Source organism: Arachis ipaensis, chromosome B03 (genome assembly GCF_000816755.2).
Source record: "Arachis ipaensis cultivar K30076 chromosome B03, Araip1.1, whole genome shotgun sequence".
Taxonomy (NCBI): domain Eukaryota; kingdom Viridiplantae; phylum Streptophyta; class Magnoliopsida; order Fabales; family Fabaceae; genus Arachis; species Arachis ipaensis.
The window spans coordinates 117,861,134-117,878,552 of NC_029787.2; the positions used below are offsets into that span (position 1 = coordinate 117,861,134).

The window sequence follows — 17,419 nt, forward strand, 5'->3', positions numbered from 1 at the left end:
CGTGTTTTCATACAAAACCATAAAGTGCCATTTTCAAAAACAAGCCACTTTCAACTCTTTTCAAAATCAATCAAAACATGCCAATTTCATCCCTTTTCTTTGAAATCAATCAAAATGTACCAAAATCAACATCAAGCCATCCTCAACTCACACATTAACATTTTACCAAATTTTCCAAAATCACCATCCAATCATTTTAACACTTCTCAATCAAATGGCTAAAGGACAAACACAATATCATGTCATACATCCTCCCTCACCCCAATTTCCAATAATACCATTTTCAATCAACCATCATTATACATAATCAACATCATACTCACCATCAACATGGTATCACCCATCAATTCAACCTCAATCATCCATCAAGCATATATCATAACATGCATTTCTCATATATCACACAATCAAGGCATCAATATTCATAATCACATATATGATCACATCATATATCTCAATCATTCAACAACATCAATAATTCAATGCCTATCTTAGGGCCTCTAGCCTAAGTATTTCCTACCACATTACATATTAGATACGGAAAACCGAAACCATACCTTAGCCGATTTTCCACGCTCAACCGGAGCACTTCCAAACCACTTGTCCACAAGCTCTCAAGGTATCAACACCTCTAAAAACAGATTTTATCACACAAAACTCTTTTCCAAGCTTTCCAAAATCACCAATCAAGCTCCAATATTCACTCATCGACGCGCAAGCGTCATACGCGCGAACGCGCGGATTGAAAATTAGCCAAACGACGCGCAAGCGTCAGCCACGCGTACGCGTGGGTGCTCTTGCGCCCCAGGCACAAAACTGGCACAACTCTGGCACAACTCTCGGGAAAATTGCTGGGCATTTGGTGCAGCGCACCGATGCACCCGCGCACACCACGCGCACGCGTGGATGGTGCTTTCTCGAAGAACGGCGCGTATGCGCCAAGTGCGCCTACGCGCGGGGGGTCATTCTGCTAAAAATTTTCTAAGTTAAAAGCTGCAGAATTTACAAATTCAACCCCCAATCTTCCGACGGACATAACTTTCTCATTTTAAATCATTTTTCACCCGTTCTTCGAACGGCATGGACATCCCGGATCCAATTTCATTTCTAAATAGATTTGGTACAATTCAGAGATCCGTAGTCCAAGTTATATCCCGTCAAAGTATGCCCAAAAACCGTTTTCATACAAAATCATAAGGTGCCATTTTCAAAACAAGCCACTTTCAACTCTTTTCAAAATCAATCAAAACATGCCAATTTCATCCCTTTTCTTTGAAATCAATCAAAATGTACCAAAATCAACATCAAGCCATCCTCAACTCACACATTAACATTTTACCAAATTTTCCAAAATCACCATCCAATCATTTTAACACTTCTCAATCAAATGGCTAAAGGACAAACACAATATCATGTCATACATCCTCCCTCAGATTTCCCAAGCTCAACCGGAGCACTTCCAAACCACTTTTTCCTCAAGCTCTCAAGGCCTCAATACTTCCAAGAACAGATTTTTTACCACCAAATCCTTTTTCAAGCTTTTCAAAATCACCATTCAAGCTCCAATATTCACACATACACAACCTAAGCCACAATCATCATATCCATACACAACATCTCAATACCCAAACATCATAGAACAACAATTTACACTAGGGTTAAGAATCTTACCACACACAAGGTCCAAAGAGATAAGATTAACCTTCTCCTTCAAGAGAGTTGGGTCCTATAACATCAAAGAACCCAAAATCTCAACATTTCACCCATGAAACTCGAAAACAAGGGCTGGAATCTCGAAGAGCAAAACGTGGCTTACCTCAAGATTAATTATATGGGTTTTGTAGAGCTCTCTACGGTGAGCACGTGGCCGCAAACGGTGCGGCAATCGGAGCTCTAGATCAAAAGTTATGGTGGTTTGAAGATCAACCAAGGGAGAGAACTTGAGAGAGTGTTCTTCCCTTCATGGCCTCCATTTCAGCGTGTGTGTGTAACAAATGAGGAGAGAGAGTGCTGAAAACTAGGGTTTTGATTTAGTTTAGTTGGGCCAAGGGCCCACTTTGGGTCCAATTGGACCGGTTTGGCCCGTTCGGTCCAATCTTGGTCCGTTTTCTATAAAATTGGTACCAAAATTCTCGTCCCAATCTCCTCTATCATATTAAGCCATAAAAATAATATTTTTGGCTTTTCTAGAATAAATTCTCATTTATGGGTTAATTAGCCATTAATTAACCATGTCTTACAAACCTCGGCCCAGAAAGCAATAAAGTCGGCGTTATCCACATTCCTAAAACGTCGGATAAGACCAGGTAAAAGATCCTGAAAACAACCACTCCAGAAAAGGCCGAGAATATCTCGGAGGCCAACCTCTTAACGGGAGGAATCTCCACTTTAAAAAGACTTGAAGAGGATGACATAGGGAGAACACACAGCATCACTACTTCTTTCTTTTTCCTTTACTTTATCCGCAATTCATTTTAAAAGATCTCTTCTGACTTGGGCGTCGGAGATTCTTTTGCAGGTGTTCCACCCACGGTATTTTGAAGACAGCCGACCTATACCTCACCTTGACGAACAGCAGCACCATTCACCTGTGATTACCAAAAGCTCGGATTGCAGGAAGGTCAGCTTGGATTACTCGGATGGAACATTTGGCGCCCACCGTGGGGCCCGAACAAGTGGGAACCCCACTAAGCCTAACACTCCTTATATTCTCTTCGCAGTTCTTTTTGCTCTCCTTTTTTCAGGGTTACTCAAACCTCAAAGGATGGCAGACAACGGAGTTCAACAACCCACGCAAGCATAGCTTCTGGCTCAGATAGCCGAGCTCCAGGCGGAGGTTCGAAGAATAGCCGAGTTGTCGTCTAACAACCGAGATGGAAAACATGATGCAGGGGACCCCAAAGGCTCAAACCAGAACGGCGGGAACACCCAAAAGCTCGTACCCCCAAAAGAGAAGCTGACCATAGACAATCCCTTCTCAGAAGACATCACGAAATTCCAAATGCCACAAAACTTCGTGCTGCCAACTACCCTTGACCCATACAGGGGGTTTGGTGATCCGCGCATTCATATCAGGAAGTTTCAATCTATGATGTTTTTTAATGGCGCTTCTGAACCCATACTTTGCCGAGCTTTTCCTACTTATTTAGATAGTCCTGCATTACTCTGGTTTTCTAAGTTGTCTGCAGGTTTGATTTTCTCTTTTGAACGGCTAGCAAGATCTTTCATCGATTACTTCGCCGCGTCAAGGATATATGTGCACGGGTCGGATTATCTAAGCACCATCAAGCAAGGGCAGCATGAGAGCTTAAAATACTACATGACGCGCTTTGCAGAGGTGACCATGGAAATCCCAGATTTGAGTCCAGAAGTCCACCTCCATGCCCTCAAAAGCGGCCTCAGACCAGGAAAGTTCCAAGAAACAATTGTGGTAACAAAACCAAAAACATTGGATGAATTCAGAGAGAAGGCCGCAGGACAAATGGAGGTTGAGGAACTCCGGGAAGCCCGGAAGACGGACAAACATGAAACCAAAAGGGAGGAAGACAAAGCCCTCAGGTCAACAAGCAACAAAGAACTCAAAAAGCCTTTCAAGCTTACCCCGAAGTTTGATAACTATACCCGATTCAATACAAAGAGAGAAGACATTATAAAAGAAATCCTACATGCAAAGATAGTAAAACCTCTAATCAGGGCCGGTAATTATCAAGATCAAAGGTTCGTTTACAAAACAAAACATTGTGCCTTCCATCAGAAGTTCGGCCACACGACAGACGACTGTGTTGCGGCAAAAGACCTACTGGAACGATTGGCAAGGCAAGGACCATTAGACAAATACATTGATGGAAGAAGGAGCAGAGGAGAAAACAAGGTACCGGGAACAACTGGTCAAGGGACAGAGGAAAATGACAAAAGACACTGGGCAAACTCAAGCCAGCCACGAGGAGTCATAAATTGCATCTCAGGTGGCTTCGCCAGTGGAGGTACTACAAGCTCGGCCCGGAAGCGGAGTTACCGAGCAATGCTAGCAATCGAAGGGGCGACCTTCTTCCCCCAGAAAGATACGCCAAGAGGAGAGATTACTTTTACATCCTCAGATTGCACATCAGCAAGCCCGAACCTCGACGATCCAGTTGTTATCTCAGTACAGGTCGGAGACCTGTTGGTAAGAAAGGTCTTGCTAGACCCAGGTAGTAGTGCCGATGTTTTGTTTTACTCAACATTCCAGAAAATCAACTTGTCTGATAAAATCATACAACCTTACTCCGGAGACCTCATAGGATTCTCGGGAGAAAGGGTGTCGATAATGGGAAGTGTGTGGTTAAAGACCATGCTGGGGGAACATCCCCGATCAAAAACAATCGATATACAATACGTCGTAGTAAACTGCACAAGCCCATACAATATTATATTAGGTAGACCAGCATTAAATTCTTTCGGAGCAATAGTCTCCACTTTGCATCTGTGTGTTAAGTTTCATGTGCAGGGAGACAGTGTAGCTACAGTACATGCCGACCACAGAGAAGCACGGCAATGCTATAACGCCAGCCTAAAACAACAAGTAGCACACAGAATAACCTCGGCACCAGTGCAAGCCGTCTACAACTCGAAAGAGCTCCCTCTCCTTAACGAGTTGGACCCCAGAGAAGACTGTCAAGAAAGACCACAACCAACGGACGAACTAGAAAAGGTAACATTTTATGATAACCCTAACAAATTCACATACATTGGTGGTGCACTTTCATGGCAGGAAAGAGCTCGGCTAATAAAGATTTTACAAGACAACGCCGATCTTTTCGCATGGACCCCGGCGGACATGCCCGGAATAGACCCCAGCATCATTTGCCACAAACTCGTTGTGGACCCATCGGTAAAACCCATAGCACAGAAAAAGCGCAACCTCAGAACAGAAAGGAGACAAGCTTCCCTTGAGGAGACGACAAAGCTACTAGCAGCAAGCTTCATTAAAGAAGTAAGATTCACAACATGGTTATCAAACGTCGTCATGGTAAGAAAAAGCACAGGTAAATGGCGCATGTGCGTCGACTTCACTAATCTCAATAAAGCATGCCCTAAAGATGCATACCCGTTACCTTGTATTGACAAACTAGTGGACAATGCTTCAGGCTTCAAATGTTTGAGTTTCATGGATGCATATTCTGGGTACAACCAGATCCTAATGCATCCAGAGGACCAACATAAGACAGCTTTCATAACAGAATTTGGCAATTTTTGTTACAGAGTAATGCCTTTTGGCCTTAAGAATGCAGGTGCAACGTATCAACGCCTAATGGACAAAGTCTTTAGTCAACAGATTGGACGAAATATGGAGGTCTATGTCGACGACATGGTGGTCAAGACCCCAACAGGAAACTCCCACTGCACTGACCTAACCGAAGTCTTCCACCAAGTCCGAGCATACAACATGAAACTTAATCCAGAAAAGTGCACCTTCGGCATACAAGGAGGAAAATTTTTAGGCTTCATGCTAACATCTAGAGGAATCGAGGAAAATCCTGAAAAATGCGCCGCCATCCTCAACATGGCCAATCCGAGGTCTATGAAGGAAGTTCAAAAACTAACGGGTAGAATTGCAGCCCTGTCTCGGTTCCTGCCAACAATAGGAAACAGGGCATACCATTTCTTTCAAACCATATCAAAAGGCAAACAATTTGAGTGGACCGAGGATTGCGAGAAGTCTTTTACAGAATTAAAGGCCATGTTAACATCTCCCCAAATACTACAAAAACCAGAGTTCGGTAAGCCATTATGTTTATATTTATCTGTCGCTGACCAAGCTATAAGTTCAGCTGTTGTAGTTGAAACAGGGAAAGCACAAAAGCCAGTATACTTCGTCAGCAAGGTCTTGCAACCAGCCGAAAAAAGATACCCGAAGTTGGAACAATTGGCTCTGGCCTTGGTGATCACTGCTCGAAGGCTTAAGCACTATTTCCAAAGTCACACCATAATAGTTCGGACAGACCAACCCCTCCGACAAATCTTAACAAGACCGGAAGTAGCAGGAAGACTAATAAAGTGGTCTATTGAGTTATCAGAATACGACATCCAGTACCAACCAAGGCCAGCACTGAAATCACAAATCCTGGCCAACTTCATCTCAGAGTGGACCAATCCACGCGAACAGCCTGAAACAAAAATCTGGGTTATGTATGTGGATAGAGCCTCTAACAACGACGGAACGGGAGCAGGAATTATATTGGATGATGGAAGGAACATAACAGTCGAACAATCAATACGATTCTGCTTCAAAGCTAGTAATAACCAAGCAGAGTACGAAGCTCTTATTGTAGGAATGACCCTCGTAGTAAATTGTGACTCCCTTCTGGTGGTACAACAGGTAAAGGGAACATTTCAGGTAAAAGATGCTCTATTAGAAAGGTATTGGCATTTAGTGAAGGAACTCATCTCAAAATTCAAAAATTTTGAGATTATTCACATACAAAGAGAAAATAACAGTAGAGCCGATATTTTATCCAAATTGGCAACAACAAGAAAAACAAAAAATATACCAAAACTCACGCAACTGACACTAGAAAACCCTAGCGTAAACCTAACACATATATTAAGCATTTCGTAGGATGAAGATTGGAGGACTCCGATAATAACATACATCAGCAGTGGAATACTCCCGTCGAACGAAGCTAATCCAAAACTCTTCAAAAGACGGGCTAGTTTCTACACAATGCTGGGAACCGAGCTATACAAGCGTGGATTCTCCATACCACTCCTCAAATGCCTTAGCAAGGAAGAGGCAGACCTGGCAATAGATGAGACTCACGAAGGAGTCTGCGGTAACCACATTGGTGGCCGAGCACTTGCAGCAAAGCTAACCAGGGCTGGGTACTACTGGCCAACCATGAAAAGAGATTGAGCGAGCAAGGTCCAAAAGTGTGACAATTGTCAGAAGCATGGGAAGGTGATACACAGCCCGGCCGAGGTCTTACATAGCTCGGAAGTAAGTTGGCCTTTTTACAAATGGGGAATGGACATCCTAGGACCTTTTCCAACGGCACCAGGTCAGGTAAAATTTCTTTTAGTTTGCATAGATTACTTCTCCAAATGGATAGAGGCACAACCATTAGCACGAATCACAGCAGACAAGGTAAGATCTTTCCTTTGGAAGAACATAATCTGCAGATATGGTATACCAGGTGAACTCATATCTGATAATAGAAGACAATTCACTGATTCTCGGCTTGCTTCATTCTTACAGAATTTTCACATCAAACATCGTTTTAGCTCAGTCGAGCACCCTCAGACAAATGGTCAGGTAGAAGCCGCCAACCAGGTCCTCTTACAAGCAATGAGAAAAAAACTGGGAGATGCAAAAGGTGAATGGGCAGAGCTAGTCCCAGAAATACTATGGGCTTATAACACCACAGTACACTCCTCCACAGGGGAAACCCCCTTCCAATTAGTATATGGCATAGAAGCAGTGATCCCGATAGAGGTATCCAACCCAACGCTTAGAGTCCATCTACAAGATGACGACAACAATGATAAAAGAAGGAAGGCCGAGCTTGATGTAATTGAAGAATCTAGAGAAGAGGCGTCCCTCAAACAAAGGGCATTACAACAGGTGGTGCAGAGAAGATACAATAAGAAAGTCATCCCCAGAGGATTTACAGAAAGAGATCTAGTATTAAGAAAAACAGAAGAAGCTCGGCGACAACCTGGACATGGCAAGTTATCAGCCACATGGGACGGACCTTACAGAGTCACTAGAGCATTCGGAAAGGGGGCTTACTCAATGCAAAAACTCAGTGGGGAACCCATCTCAGGAACATGGAACATCTCATCACTCAAACAATATTTCTCTTAGCAAATATAGCTCGGCAAGTGATGGTACTCTTTTTCCTCCTCATGTGTTTTTTCACCCACATTGGGTTTTTGCTCAAGAGAAGGTTTTAATGAGGCCGGATGCCAACTACAAGTTTCCTGTAAACATTATTTCTCTTACATGAATAAACAATACATTTTTCTATGAAAAACGAATCATAGTAAATATCAGGTCATAACCATTACACTATCAATAGTACCTACAAAATATAACCGAGCTTCATACTCGGATAAACAATACATACAAAGCCAAAGTCAAATCGGCAAAACAAAAATGACAGAAAATTCCATACAATTCTTCTAAAAAACAAAGAGTGAAACAACATTTGTTACAAGGCTCAATCATCTCTTTCCCCAATGCTGGAACCATCATCTTTTTCTTCATCAGGAGCCTCATCAGCAGGAACCTCATCATCAACCAGATTCCCATTAATCACAATCTTCGTAGCATCCAATTTTCCAGCATCAACCTCAGGAAACAATGCTTTCAACTGCGACACGGCTCGATCAAACCCTTGAGCAAACGACTCATAGACCTCCATCTCCAATTCCTTCACCCGAGCAAGCACTTGACCATTTTGAATTTTCAGCTCATCCATCTCTTTGTCAAGAGCCTCTTTTCGACTCTTAAATTCAAAACTCTTGGATTCGAGTGATAAGGTAAGTTCTTTAATTTTCTTATCCCTCTCCTCAGCCTCTTTAGTTAATTCAGCAATAGTGATAGAGTTCATCTTCTCAGCCTCAAAAATAAGCTCTTGTGTCCGGCCAATGGACACAAGACGAGCTCCAATAACCTATAAAACCACAACTACTCAGAAAACAAACAGATAATATGGAAAAGAAACAAAATTCAAAACAAACATACCTGCATAAATCGACTAACTCCCAAAGGGCCGACCTTACTAACCATCTCCATGTCCTCGGGAAACTGAGTACATTGGTCGGCCAAGGTCATAAAAGGAAACAACTTACTCCAGAGAGATTTTGCATGATCCTCAACCAAATAGCCATGGAGGACCTTTTGAGACTCATAGGATGACTCCACCAAATCAAACCGAACTCCATCCGCATCCCTTAGGTCAGCAGTCTTTGAAAACAACCCCCTCTTTCTCTTCCCTTTCCCCTTCGGCTCAGACTGAACCGCAGTGTGAGTAGTTTCCTTGTCAACATTTGTTGTGGAACTCTCTTTCTTAGCCTTTTTTCTCTGACTAAAAAATGATTTCAGACCAGCCGTAGTGATAGTGGGAACCTTCTCCCCTGAAAATGGTAAACAGAGGCAACATAGATCAGATAAATCAAAGATTTATGCCAATACAGTACAAACACATAAAATCCAAATCTTTACCCAAATAATCTAACACAGCCTGCTCGTCTGAATCCCATTTCAATATCTCTACAACCGAAAGAAGCTCCTTATCCACCATCTCCGCAATTAGAAATTCTAGCAACAACTTATCCATAGGGAGCCTATCCTTAATATCTAAAATTTGGTTCGACTCAGCACACCAACAAACAGGAAACCTCCCCTCTAAATTCTCGTTAACATAAAATGGAAACTGATCCGAAGCAGCTCTAACCTTCACAAACATCCTTTTAAAATCTTTAAAAGATATTTATAAAGCACAAACAACGACCTACCAGGGTGGCTACTCAGGTTCACCCACAAACCCCTACGAACTCCCTTAGCTTGGAACAAGGAGAAGAACAGTCTTAAAGAAGGTGGCTGTTGCAAAATAGCCATTAGAATCTCAAACGCCCGCACAAACCCCCAGGAGTTGGGATGCAGCTGCGACGGAGCAGAATTCAGCCAGAACAATACACCGCATTGAAACTCCAAAAAAGGGAAACGCACTCCCAGTTCTGTCAGGAGACAACTATAAACATAGAAATAGGGCCAATCACATAATCTTTCACACACACGGTCATCCTCCTCACATGGCAGAATCTCTACCCGAAGACCACTACCTTCTCTAACCCAGACATCTGACCCTAGTACTTTCACAGACTCAATGTCATCAAAACAAGATACAAACGACTTCACACTAAGATCAACCCACTCATATGGATCATCTTCCGAAACTTAACGCAAGGTTTCTCCATTATTTTTTCCAAAACCAATAAGATGCAAAAGTGCAGGGGAAGACAAAAAAGAAAATGCCTGAACAAAGGAAAATAGCATGTACTAACCTTTCTTATTCATTTTTTCAGAAGACGAAGCACAGGTATTCTATTTTCAAAAATCAACAAATGCATCTCTTATGCAGCAACAATTTTTAATACATGATGAATGGTTGATTTTTTCAATAAATCATCACAATGCATCTTTACCGTTGAAAATAAATCAACGAGTGAGGAAAATTGAGAAACGTGCAGTCAAGTCATGTCAAAAAAAAAAAGAGAAGTTAGTGGGTTCAGTCAATTAAATGTTAGTGGGAAGAATGGGAAATAAATTTTTTTCACTATAAATATTTGATCTTTGCTTTTTTATTGCCAAAATAAAAGTTAGTGGGTTCAGTAACCAAGACCCACATCCGAAAGTGGCCCCTCAACAAAATAAACTCCCTATTCAAAACTAAGGATAAACTCGGAAACAGTCCAACCTTGGGGGCTAGATAAATACACCACACAGATAACACTATAATGGTCGAGGTTATTACAAAAGCTTAGCCTATTTCCTTTCCACCAAGACCAAGCTTGGGGGCTATGATATGGACCATTAACCTCAGCCCAGAAAGCAATAAAGTCGGCGTTATCCACATTCCTAAAACGTCGAATAAGACCAGGTAAAAGATCCTGAAAACAACCACTCCAGAAAAGGCCGAGAATATCTCGGAGGCCAACCTCTTAACGGGAGGAATCTCCACTTTAAAAAGACTTGAAGAGGACGACATAGGGAGAACACACAGCATCACTACTTTTTTTTTCCTTTACTTTATCCGCAATTCATTTTAAAAGACCCCTTCTGACTTGAGTGTCGGAGATTCTTTTGCAGGTGTTCCACCCGCGGTATTTTGAAGACAGCCGACCAATACCTCACCTTGACGAACAGCAGCACCATTCACCTGTGATTACCAAAAGCTCGGATTGCAGGAAGGTCGGCTTGGATTACTCGGACGGAACAGTACCGATAATATTTTAAAGAAAAAGTCTAGGACCAGCAATTTTATTGAATTTTGGCCAGCATGTAACCAGCAGAGAAAAGTGAGTCATTAGATGAAATCTCACACCAATCTCACACCATTAGATCATCATTGATGGCTATTTGATGGCTACCAATCACAAAAGTTGCTGGCCCCTAGCATTGCTCAAAGATTTTGTTAATATAATACTGTTATATTGCATGTACACCAATTTCAACCACCGCATGCATATACAAACACAAATATAAAAATTCAAAAACTAAAACACAAACCTCACTTTCACTAATAACACACGCTCCACTCCATTCTCACTCATAATACACTCTCCATCCAACTCTCACCAATTTCAGACGCGATTCTCTCCTTTTTTTTCTTTGTCTCAAGTGCAATTCTCTCCTCTTTCTCTGTCTTAGGCAAGATTCTCAGCTATGTTCTTTCCAACATTTCTTCCACTGATTTTTGCTATATTTTTGTTTTTTTAGTTTGATTCTAGATTTTTGTCTTTACATCAAGGTGACCTTCTATTCTTTATATTTTTTTTATTTCTGTATGCTTCATTTTTGCTACTTCTTATATTTGATTTTGCTACTTATTATTTGATTTTAGGTCTAATTTTTGCTACTAAAAAAAAAGAGGAGCGCAATTAGCAAAACTCCTTTAAATAAAGTATCCAACTTGTTCCTATCCTTTTTTGCAAATGACAATCCGACCTTGACCAAAAAATGATTACTTAGATTTTTTTTTTAATTTCTGTGAGACAACACAACCTTTCTGTCAATATCACTCTCATGCAGTGACGGACCCAGAAAAATTTAGTTGTGGGGACAAAAATATAATAAAATTTAGGTATAGATATATTTTTTTTGACTTCCCACGATACCCAGTAAGTTAACAATTTATTGTGAATTTGAGTTTCATTTAAGAGGATCAATGAATTTCTACACATACGAGATGAAATTCGAATTCCCAACACTTGCTTAAGCAGACGACTAAATGAATCACTCGACCAACCCAAATTTGTTTAAATATATTTAAAATTTTAAATTAGAACTATCTAAGCTATATGATAAGAATTAGAAACAAACACACAATCACTTATTATAGTATTTAAAATAAAAAAAAAAGATAATTTCACTTAGTATAATATTGTGGGGCAAATGCTCCCTCTCCACTAAACGTAGGTTCGTCCCTGCTCTCATGTGTTAATGAAAGTTGTTAATGTGTCATGTTAACATGATGAGTTAGACGTTAAGTACTAACATGAATTGGATGGAAACTTATTTGTTTATAAATCAAGTTGGTAACGACTTATTTGTTCATATTGACTCAAACAAAATAATATTTTAACGTTAAATTGGTCATGAATCTATTTATTTTAAAAAATTTGATACATCTTTTTTTTAATTGTTAATTATTTTTTATTATTACAATATTCTTTACATTAATATTTTTTTTTAGTAAATTCTTGAATGAATTGTATAATAAATATAAACTAATTAATTATTTTTGTAAATTTAAAAAATATTATTTATTATTAATTATGATGAATTTTAAGAATTATTTGCATGTATAACCATGTATAATGATTTGGATTAAAATATACGTAAATTTATTTATAGTATTGTTAATAATTGACTAACTTTTTTAAAGCATAAACTAATCAGTGTTGTTGACTTGATGTTACTCTTAATAGTTTCTTATCTTGTAATTTTAGCAATCCTTTTGAGTAGGTTTGAGTGTTTTCACATAAAAATTAAAATAAAATAAAATAAATTACTGTTTTGAATATTAAAAATACACTTATTTAATTTCTAATAATATATTAACTATTATTATATAGCCATTACAAAAGAATACAAGAGATTCTAAATTCTAATTATAATTTCATAATACTAGTAATATATTACAAGGCTATTTTTAAATTATATTAATTTTTTTAGGACAAAGATAAATAGATCCTTGACTAATTTAATGTTAAAAGGATATCATTTTTTTTTACATAAATATAGACAAATAAATTTCTAACTAATTTAGATTTAGAAATGAGTAAATTACCATTTCTATTCACGAAAGTTGAAAATGCTGACATATTTACCTATAGAAGATGAAAATTACCATTTGTATCCATAAAAAAATAGTTTTTTCAAGTAAAATTATCCAAACCTTAAAAAATTAAATAAAATTCCTAAACTCTCAATCTCTCTCTCTCTCTCTCTCTCTCTCTCTTCTCTCCACCACTATCATCTCCTCCCTTCTTTCTCTCTCTCTCTCTCTCTCTCTCTCTCTCTCATTTTTCTCAGCCACCCAATTCCAACATCAACCACATACCACCATATCACCCTCTTCATCACTATTCACCCCCTTCTCCGCCAGCAAGGTCGCAGACCTACGCCGAGCCTAGGAGCACCGCGCCAGCTTCTCCTCGCCACCATCATCATCGGCCTCGAACCAGAGCCTACTGTGTTAGAGACCCTCCTCTTCACGCTACCTTATCGCCGCCATAGCCAACCCTCTTCACCTCTTTCCGCGTCATAGAACCACCACCGTCGTTGCCCGATCCCTGCCGTTGTTATATCTACCTCTCCCCTGATTTTCTTTTGCTTTGTTCTTCATTACAGGTTCATGAACCAACCCATTTTTTGCAGGCTCCAATGGTGTCTCTCCGCAGGTGGAGCATCAGGCCTTCACCCCCGAAGAGGACGACACCATAATCAGAGCTCACGCTCGGTTCGCGAATGAGACATTTTCCGGCGAGTCGCGACAGCGGAGAGTGATTAATAGCGCGATTGCGCCGCCGAGAGATTCGGAGTAGAGGAAGGAAAGAAGAGAAGGATCGAAGCGAGAGCGAAATTCGTTGAAGAAGGCGATGCAGTCGTCGACGACGGGGTTGATGTTAGGGATGTGGGCGATGAGGTCGTCGGAGAAGCCGTGGCCCTGATGGTCAATGGCGCAGGTGGCGAATCTGGCCTTGGCGAAGTAGATGGCGGTGAGCTGGAGGAACCAGCTGGATTCGCCGGTAAATCCGTGAACGAGGACGAGGGTTCCGGTGACGGTTGCGGGGGGTAGCGGGAGCCACCATTGTGTGAAGAGCTTGAGGGGTGGTGGTGGGTGAAGGTGGTGATAGTGAGATTTGAGATTTGAAAGGAAAAGAGGAGTGGTGGTAGGGTGAAGAGGGTTAGGGTTAGAAAGGTGATTGGGTGAAAGAGGTGGTATGGTAGTGAAGATAAGGGTAATTTAGGGATTTTAAGTAATTTTTTAGTGTTTGGATAATTTTGTTGTGTAAAACCCATATTTCATGGTAATTTACTTTTTCTATGGATAGATATATCAGCATCTTCAACTTTCGTAGATATAAATGGTAGTTTCCTCTTTAGCAATAAATAGATCCTTATCTATTTCATGTTGGCATTTAACATCTAACTTTAACATGACACATCAACAATTTTGTCAACACCTGGACAAAATGAATATTTGTTTAGTTAGAGGTCGCTCATTACTTAAATTCCTTATACTAAATAAAACATAAATTAGCAGCTTCAAGTTTATCATGTAAATAACAAAGATTCATCCCATTCTAGTTTTCATAGTTAACCTAGCTAAAGTTTTTAATATCAGTCATACACGCAGTATCAAACTTAAGGAAAAAATTGTTAGATTAAGGTATCAATGCTAAAACTGAGACATCCGTGTAAAGCTTCTATTCAAAATGTTATCAAAGAAGATATCAACCAAAGTTAAAATGATAAGATCTTGTACAGATCATATCGCCACCGCAAATGTTTTTCCCCTTTATGCAGTCTGATAGACATTTGAATTCATTCTTCAACCGCCAAAGTTGCTTCCTCAATGTAAATTATTTGGGATTTCACGAGGGAAAAAACAATGGTTAAAAGAAATATTGAACTGGATTATACAGTCAAGGGTTTTCTCTTTAGTTCTTTCGATATAGCTTCTGACAACTCCTTTGCATTATACTCTACTCCGAAGCATCTCACAACCTCCATGTTGGGGTTTAACAAATACCTGATTGTTTTAAAAAGAACTTATACCTTTAGGTAAGAAGCAGAACAAATTACAGAAGGAAACAAGGGTAAAAGAAGGGCTTACATGCTATGGGAACAGTCAACAAGATAATCGCCACCATCATCTTCAACTTTTTTAAAATAAACACGATATTCTTGTGCCATCTGCCTAATAGCTGTGACAGGCCCAGTTAATCCAATGATTCTAGAGTCAAACTCTGCAGTACATCAAAAGGAAGCCAGATGACAAATGTTCATGAGACAAACATTATTAAGGTAGGGGAAGGATGAAAACATCAAGCATAATTTTGCAAAGGCTGAAGTTTCAGTAACGAGAAACAATCTAACCTTTAAGGTATGCATGAAGCTGCGAGGGAGTATCACGTTGAGGATCAATGGTAACAAATACCGGTAAAATCTTGAGATGTTCTTTAGATTCTTCATCCAAATACGATATATAATGTTAAGGTTAATTCATAAATGGAACTGACTTATATAATATGGTAAAGGTAAACATAGACAGAAGTGTCAAACCTAAAATATCAATTGCCTTGGCCATGATCAAAACTTGCTCTGGCCCAATATCAGGGGATGAGGTATAACCGAAGTAGAGAAGAACCCAATTCCCAAGAAAATTACGTTCTGTAACTGTTTGTTTGTCTGTATTAATAAGCGAAAAGGGACCTCCAATTATGGGTCCATTGACAATATTTCTGCTGCGGCTATCAGCCTGTTGATGACCTGATCCAAATCAAATGAGCAATTAATACAACAAACAGCAGCTAATCAGTAACAGAGATGTCCTGTGTGCATATGAGATTATATTACAAGAATAACAAACAAGAATTTGAAGGCAGATTAAGGGAAACAAACTTATTTTTTATCCTGAACTTGAATTTTCATCGACAACAAGAAACAAAGGGGTATGGAACTAAGAGAAATCAAGCATCCACCTGAACATGTTTGTCCACATACACATAGGTGTAGGCAAGCAATCATAAAATCACAATTGGCCTAGGCGGAACTGGCACATCACATTGTCATTATCCATAACCTTAAGATTTATAATAAAACTAAGTGCAAAAGATATTTGCACATGATTTAAAGATACCTAATGGCACTCAAGACAACGCCTTGTATTCAGCAAAACTCAAACAGCGAAATTTGCGACAATCAGCGGCACTATCCCAAGATATTTCTACACAACAAATGATACCTTACGACACACTCATCGCTGAATCAAAAGTGACTGAATGACAATATAACAAGATAAGGATGAAAAAGAGAGCATGAATGAAACAGCTGCATAACAATAGATAAACAGAAGAAAGCGTTTGAAGCAGATAATGTGAGAATGGGAATTAGTTACCTTTGGGAACAGCTCTCCTCTCATCGTTGTAATGAAAGAAAGCAGCAAAGCCAGCAAATCCTAGAAGAGCAGCTGACTGCAGGAGAAGATACAGTGAGAAAAGCAATAAACTCGAAAAGAATGATTTCCTCTTAGAAGAAGAGAACTTACAAGAGCATAAGTAGCGAAGGAGCGAGAAGGCTGGGAGGGCGGTCCACTAGGGTATACAGAACGACCATTGGACTTCGCTTTCAAGTGTGGCGTCGACTTGGTATAGCTCACAGATGGAACAAACCTATCACAGAAACCGCACTCAAAATTGAATTCAATTGGAAAACGAAATCTGAAATCGAAGATGTGTGTCTAGTGTACCTGGGAAGAAGAGCTGTGAGAGCGTGGCGCCTCGAGGGAAACAGCACCAACCTTGAAACGGGCATCGCTAATTAATTAAACCTGGAATGGAGACAAACCCCATGTCAATGCTCCTTCACCGTTCAATCAAATAATTCTATTATTTTACGCCCAGATGCTAACTAGTAACTACGTTGTTCACCTGCTTTTCCAATCATTTTCTCGTGCTGCCTCAAATCCACAATACTCATTCCCGCGGCGCTCTGCTTTGGGGGTTCATACATCCGTTTTTGCTTTTGGGTATTCAACGGGGCCTAAGCCCAGAGAAAAACGGACATTATAGAGCAGAAACTAGTAAACTACTCGGGGCATACAGACTCCATTAACATCATCAATAATGAGAGCTTCAAGCTCTACTGGCGGGGTATCTAAAAACTCAAATCCAGGTTTGCGTTTTGTTTTTTTGGGTCTAGGAAGGTTGTGCTTTAAGAGTTATTGTTCATGTATATGGGCCTTATAATACCAAAAACAATATTTATTGGACTTACATACCCAACGACCATCATTATTAAAAATTGGGCAATAGCGTTTTTTTTCTTAAATAGATTGGATAAGCTAGTTTTATTTTTGTTTTGGGCTTAGTGCCCCTTTGTTAACCAAAACAAAAAAAAAACAAAAAAAAAAAGGATAGTATTTAA

The 17,419-nt window shown here is 39.9% G+C and overlaps 1 protein-coding gene across 2 annotated transcripts; it reads right to left on the reverse strand.

Annotated features, from left to right (window-relative positions):
* Window positions 14,632–17,124, reverse strand: LOC107631096 (protein SCO1 homolog 2, mitochondrial). Of its 2 annotated transcripts, XM_016334424.2 has the most exons (8): window positions 16,924–17,124; window positions 16,743–16,823; window positions 16,542–16,665; window positions 16,392–16,467; window positions 15,557–15,763; window positions 15,371–15,460; window positions 15,108–15,240; window positions 14,632–15,023 (listed from the first exon to the last, which is right to left on the reverse strand). In XM_016334424.2, the coding sequence occupies exons 2-8, from the start codon at window positions 16,805–16,807 to the stop codon at window positions 14,909–14,911; spliced, it is 810 nt and encodes a 269-aa protein (XP_016189910.1). In that variant the 5' UTR covers window positions 16,808–16,823; window positions 16,924–17,124; the 3' UTR covers window positions 14,632–14,908. The 2 variants fall into 2 exon arrangements, with proteins under 2 accessions (XP_016189910.1, XP_016189911.1); XM_016334425.2 differs by having other exon boundaries at window positions 16,743–17,124.

Excerpts from the sequence above, each read along its gene's own strand:
- LOC107631096 (XM_016334424.2), bottom strand. The coding sequence starts at position 16,807 with ATGCCCGTTTCAAGGTTGGTGCTGTTTCCCTCGAGGCGCCACGCTCTC. Across the intron at positions 15,241-15,370 it reads GCTTCATGCATACCTTAAAG|AGTTTGACTCTAGAATCATT; the intron begins GTTAGATTGTTT and ends GATGTACTGCAG. Across the intron at positions 15,024-15,107 it reads GTTGACTGTTCCCATAGCAT|GTATTTGTTAAACCCCAACA; the intron begins GTAAGCCCTTCT and ends TAAAACAATCAG.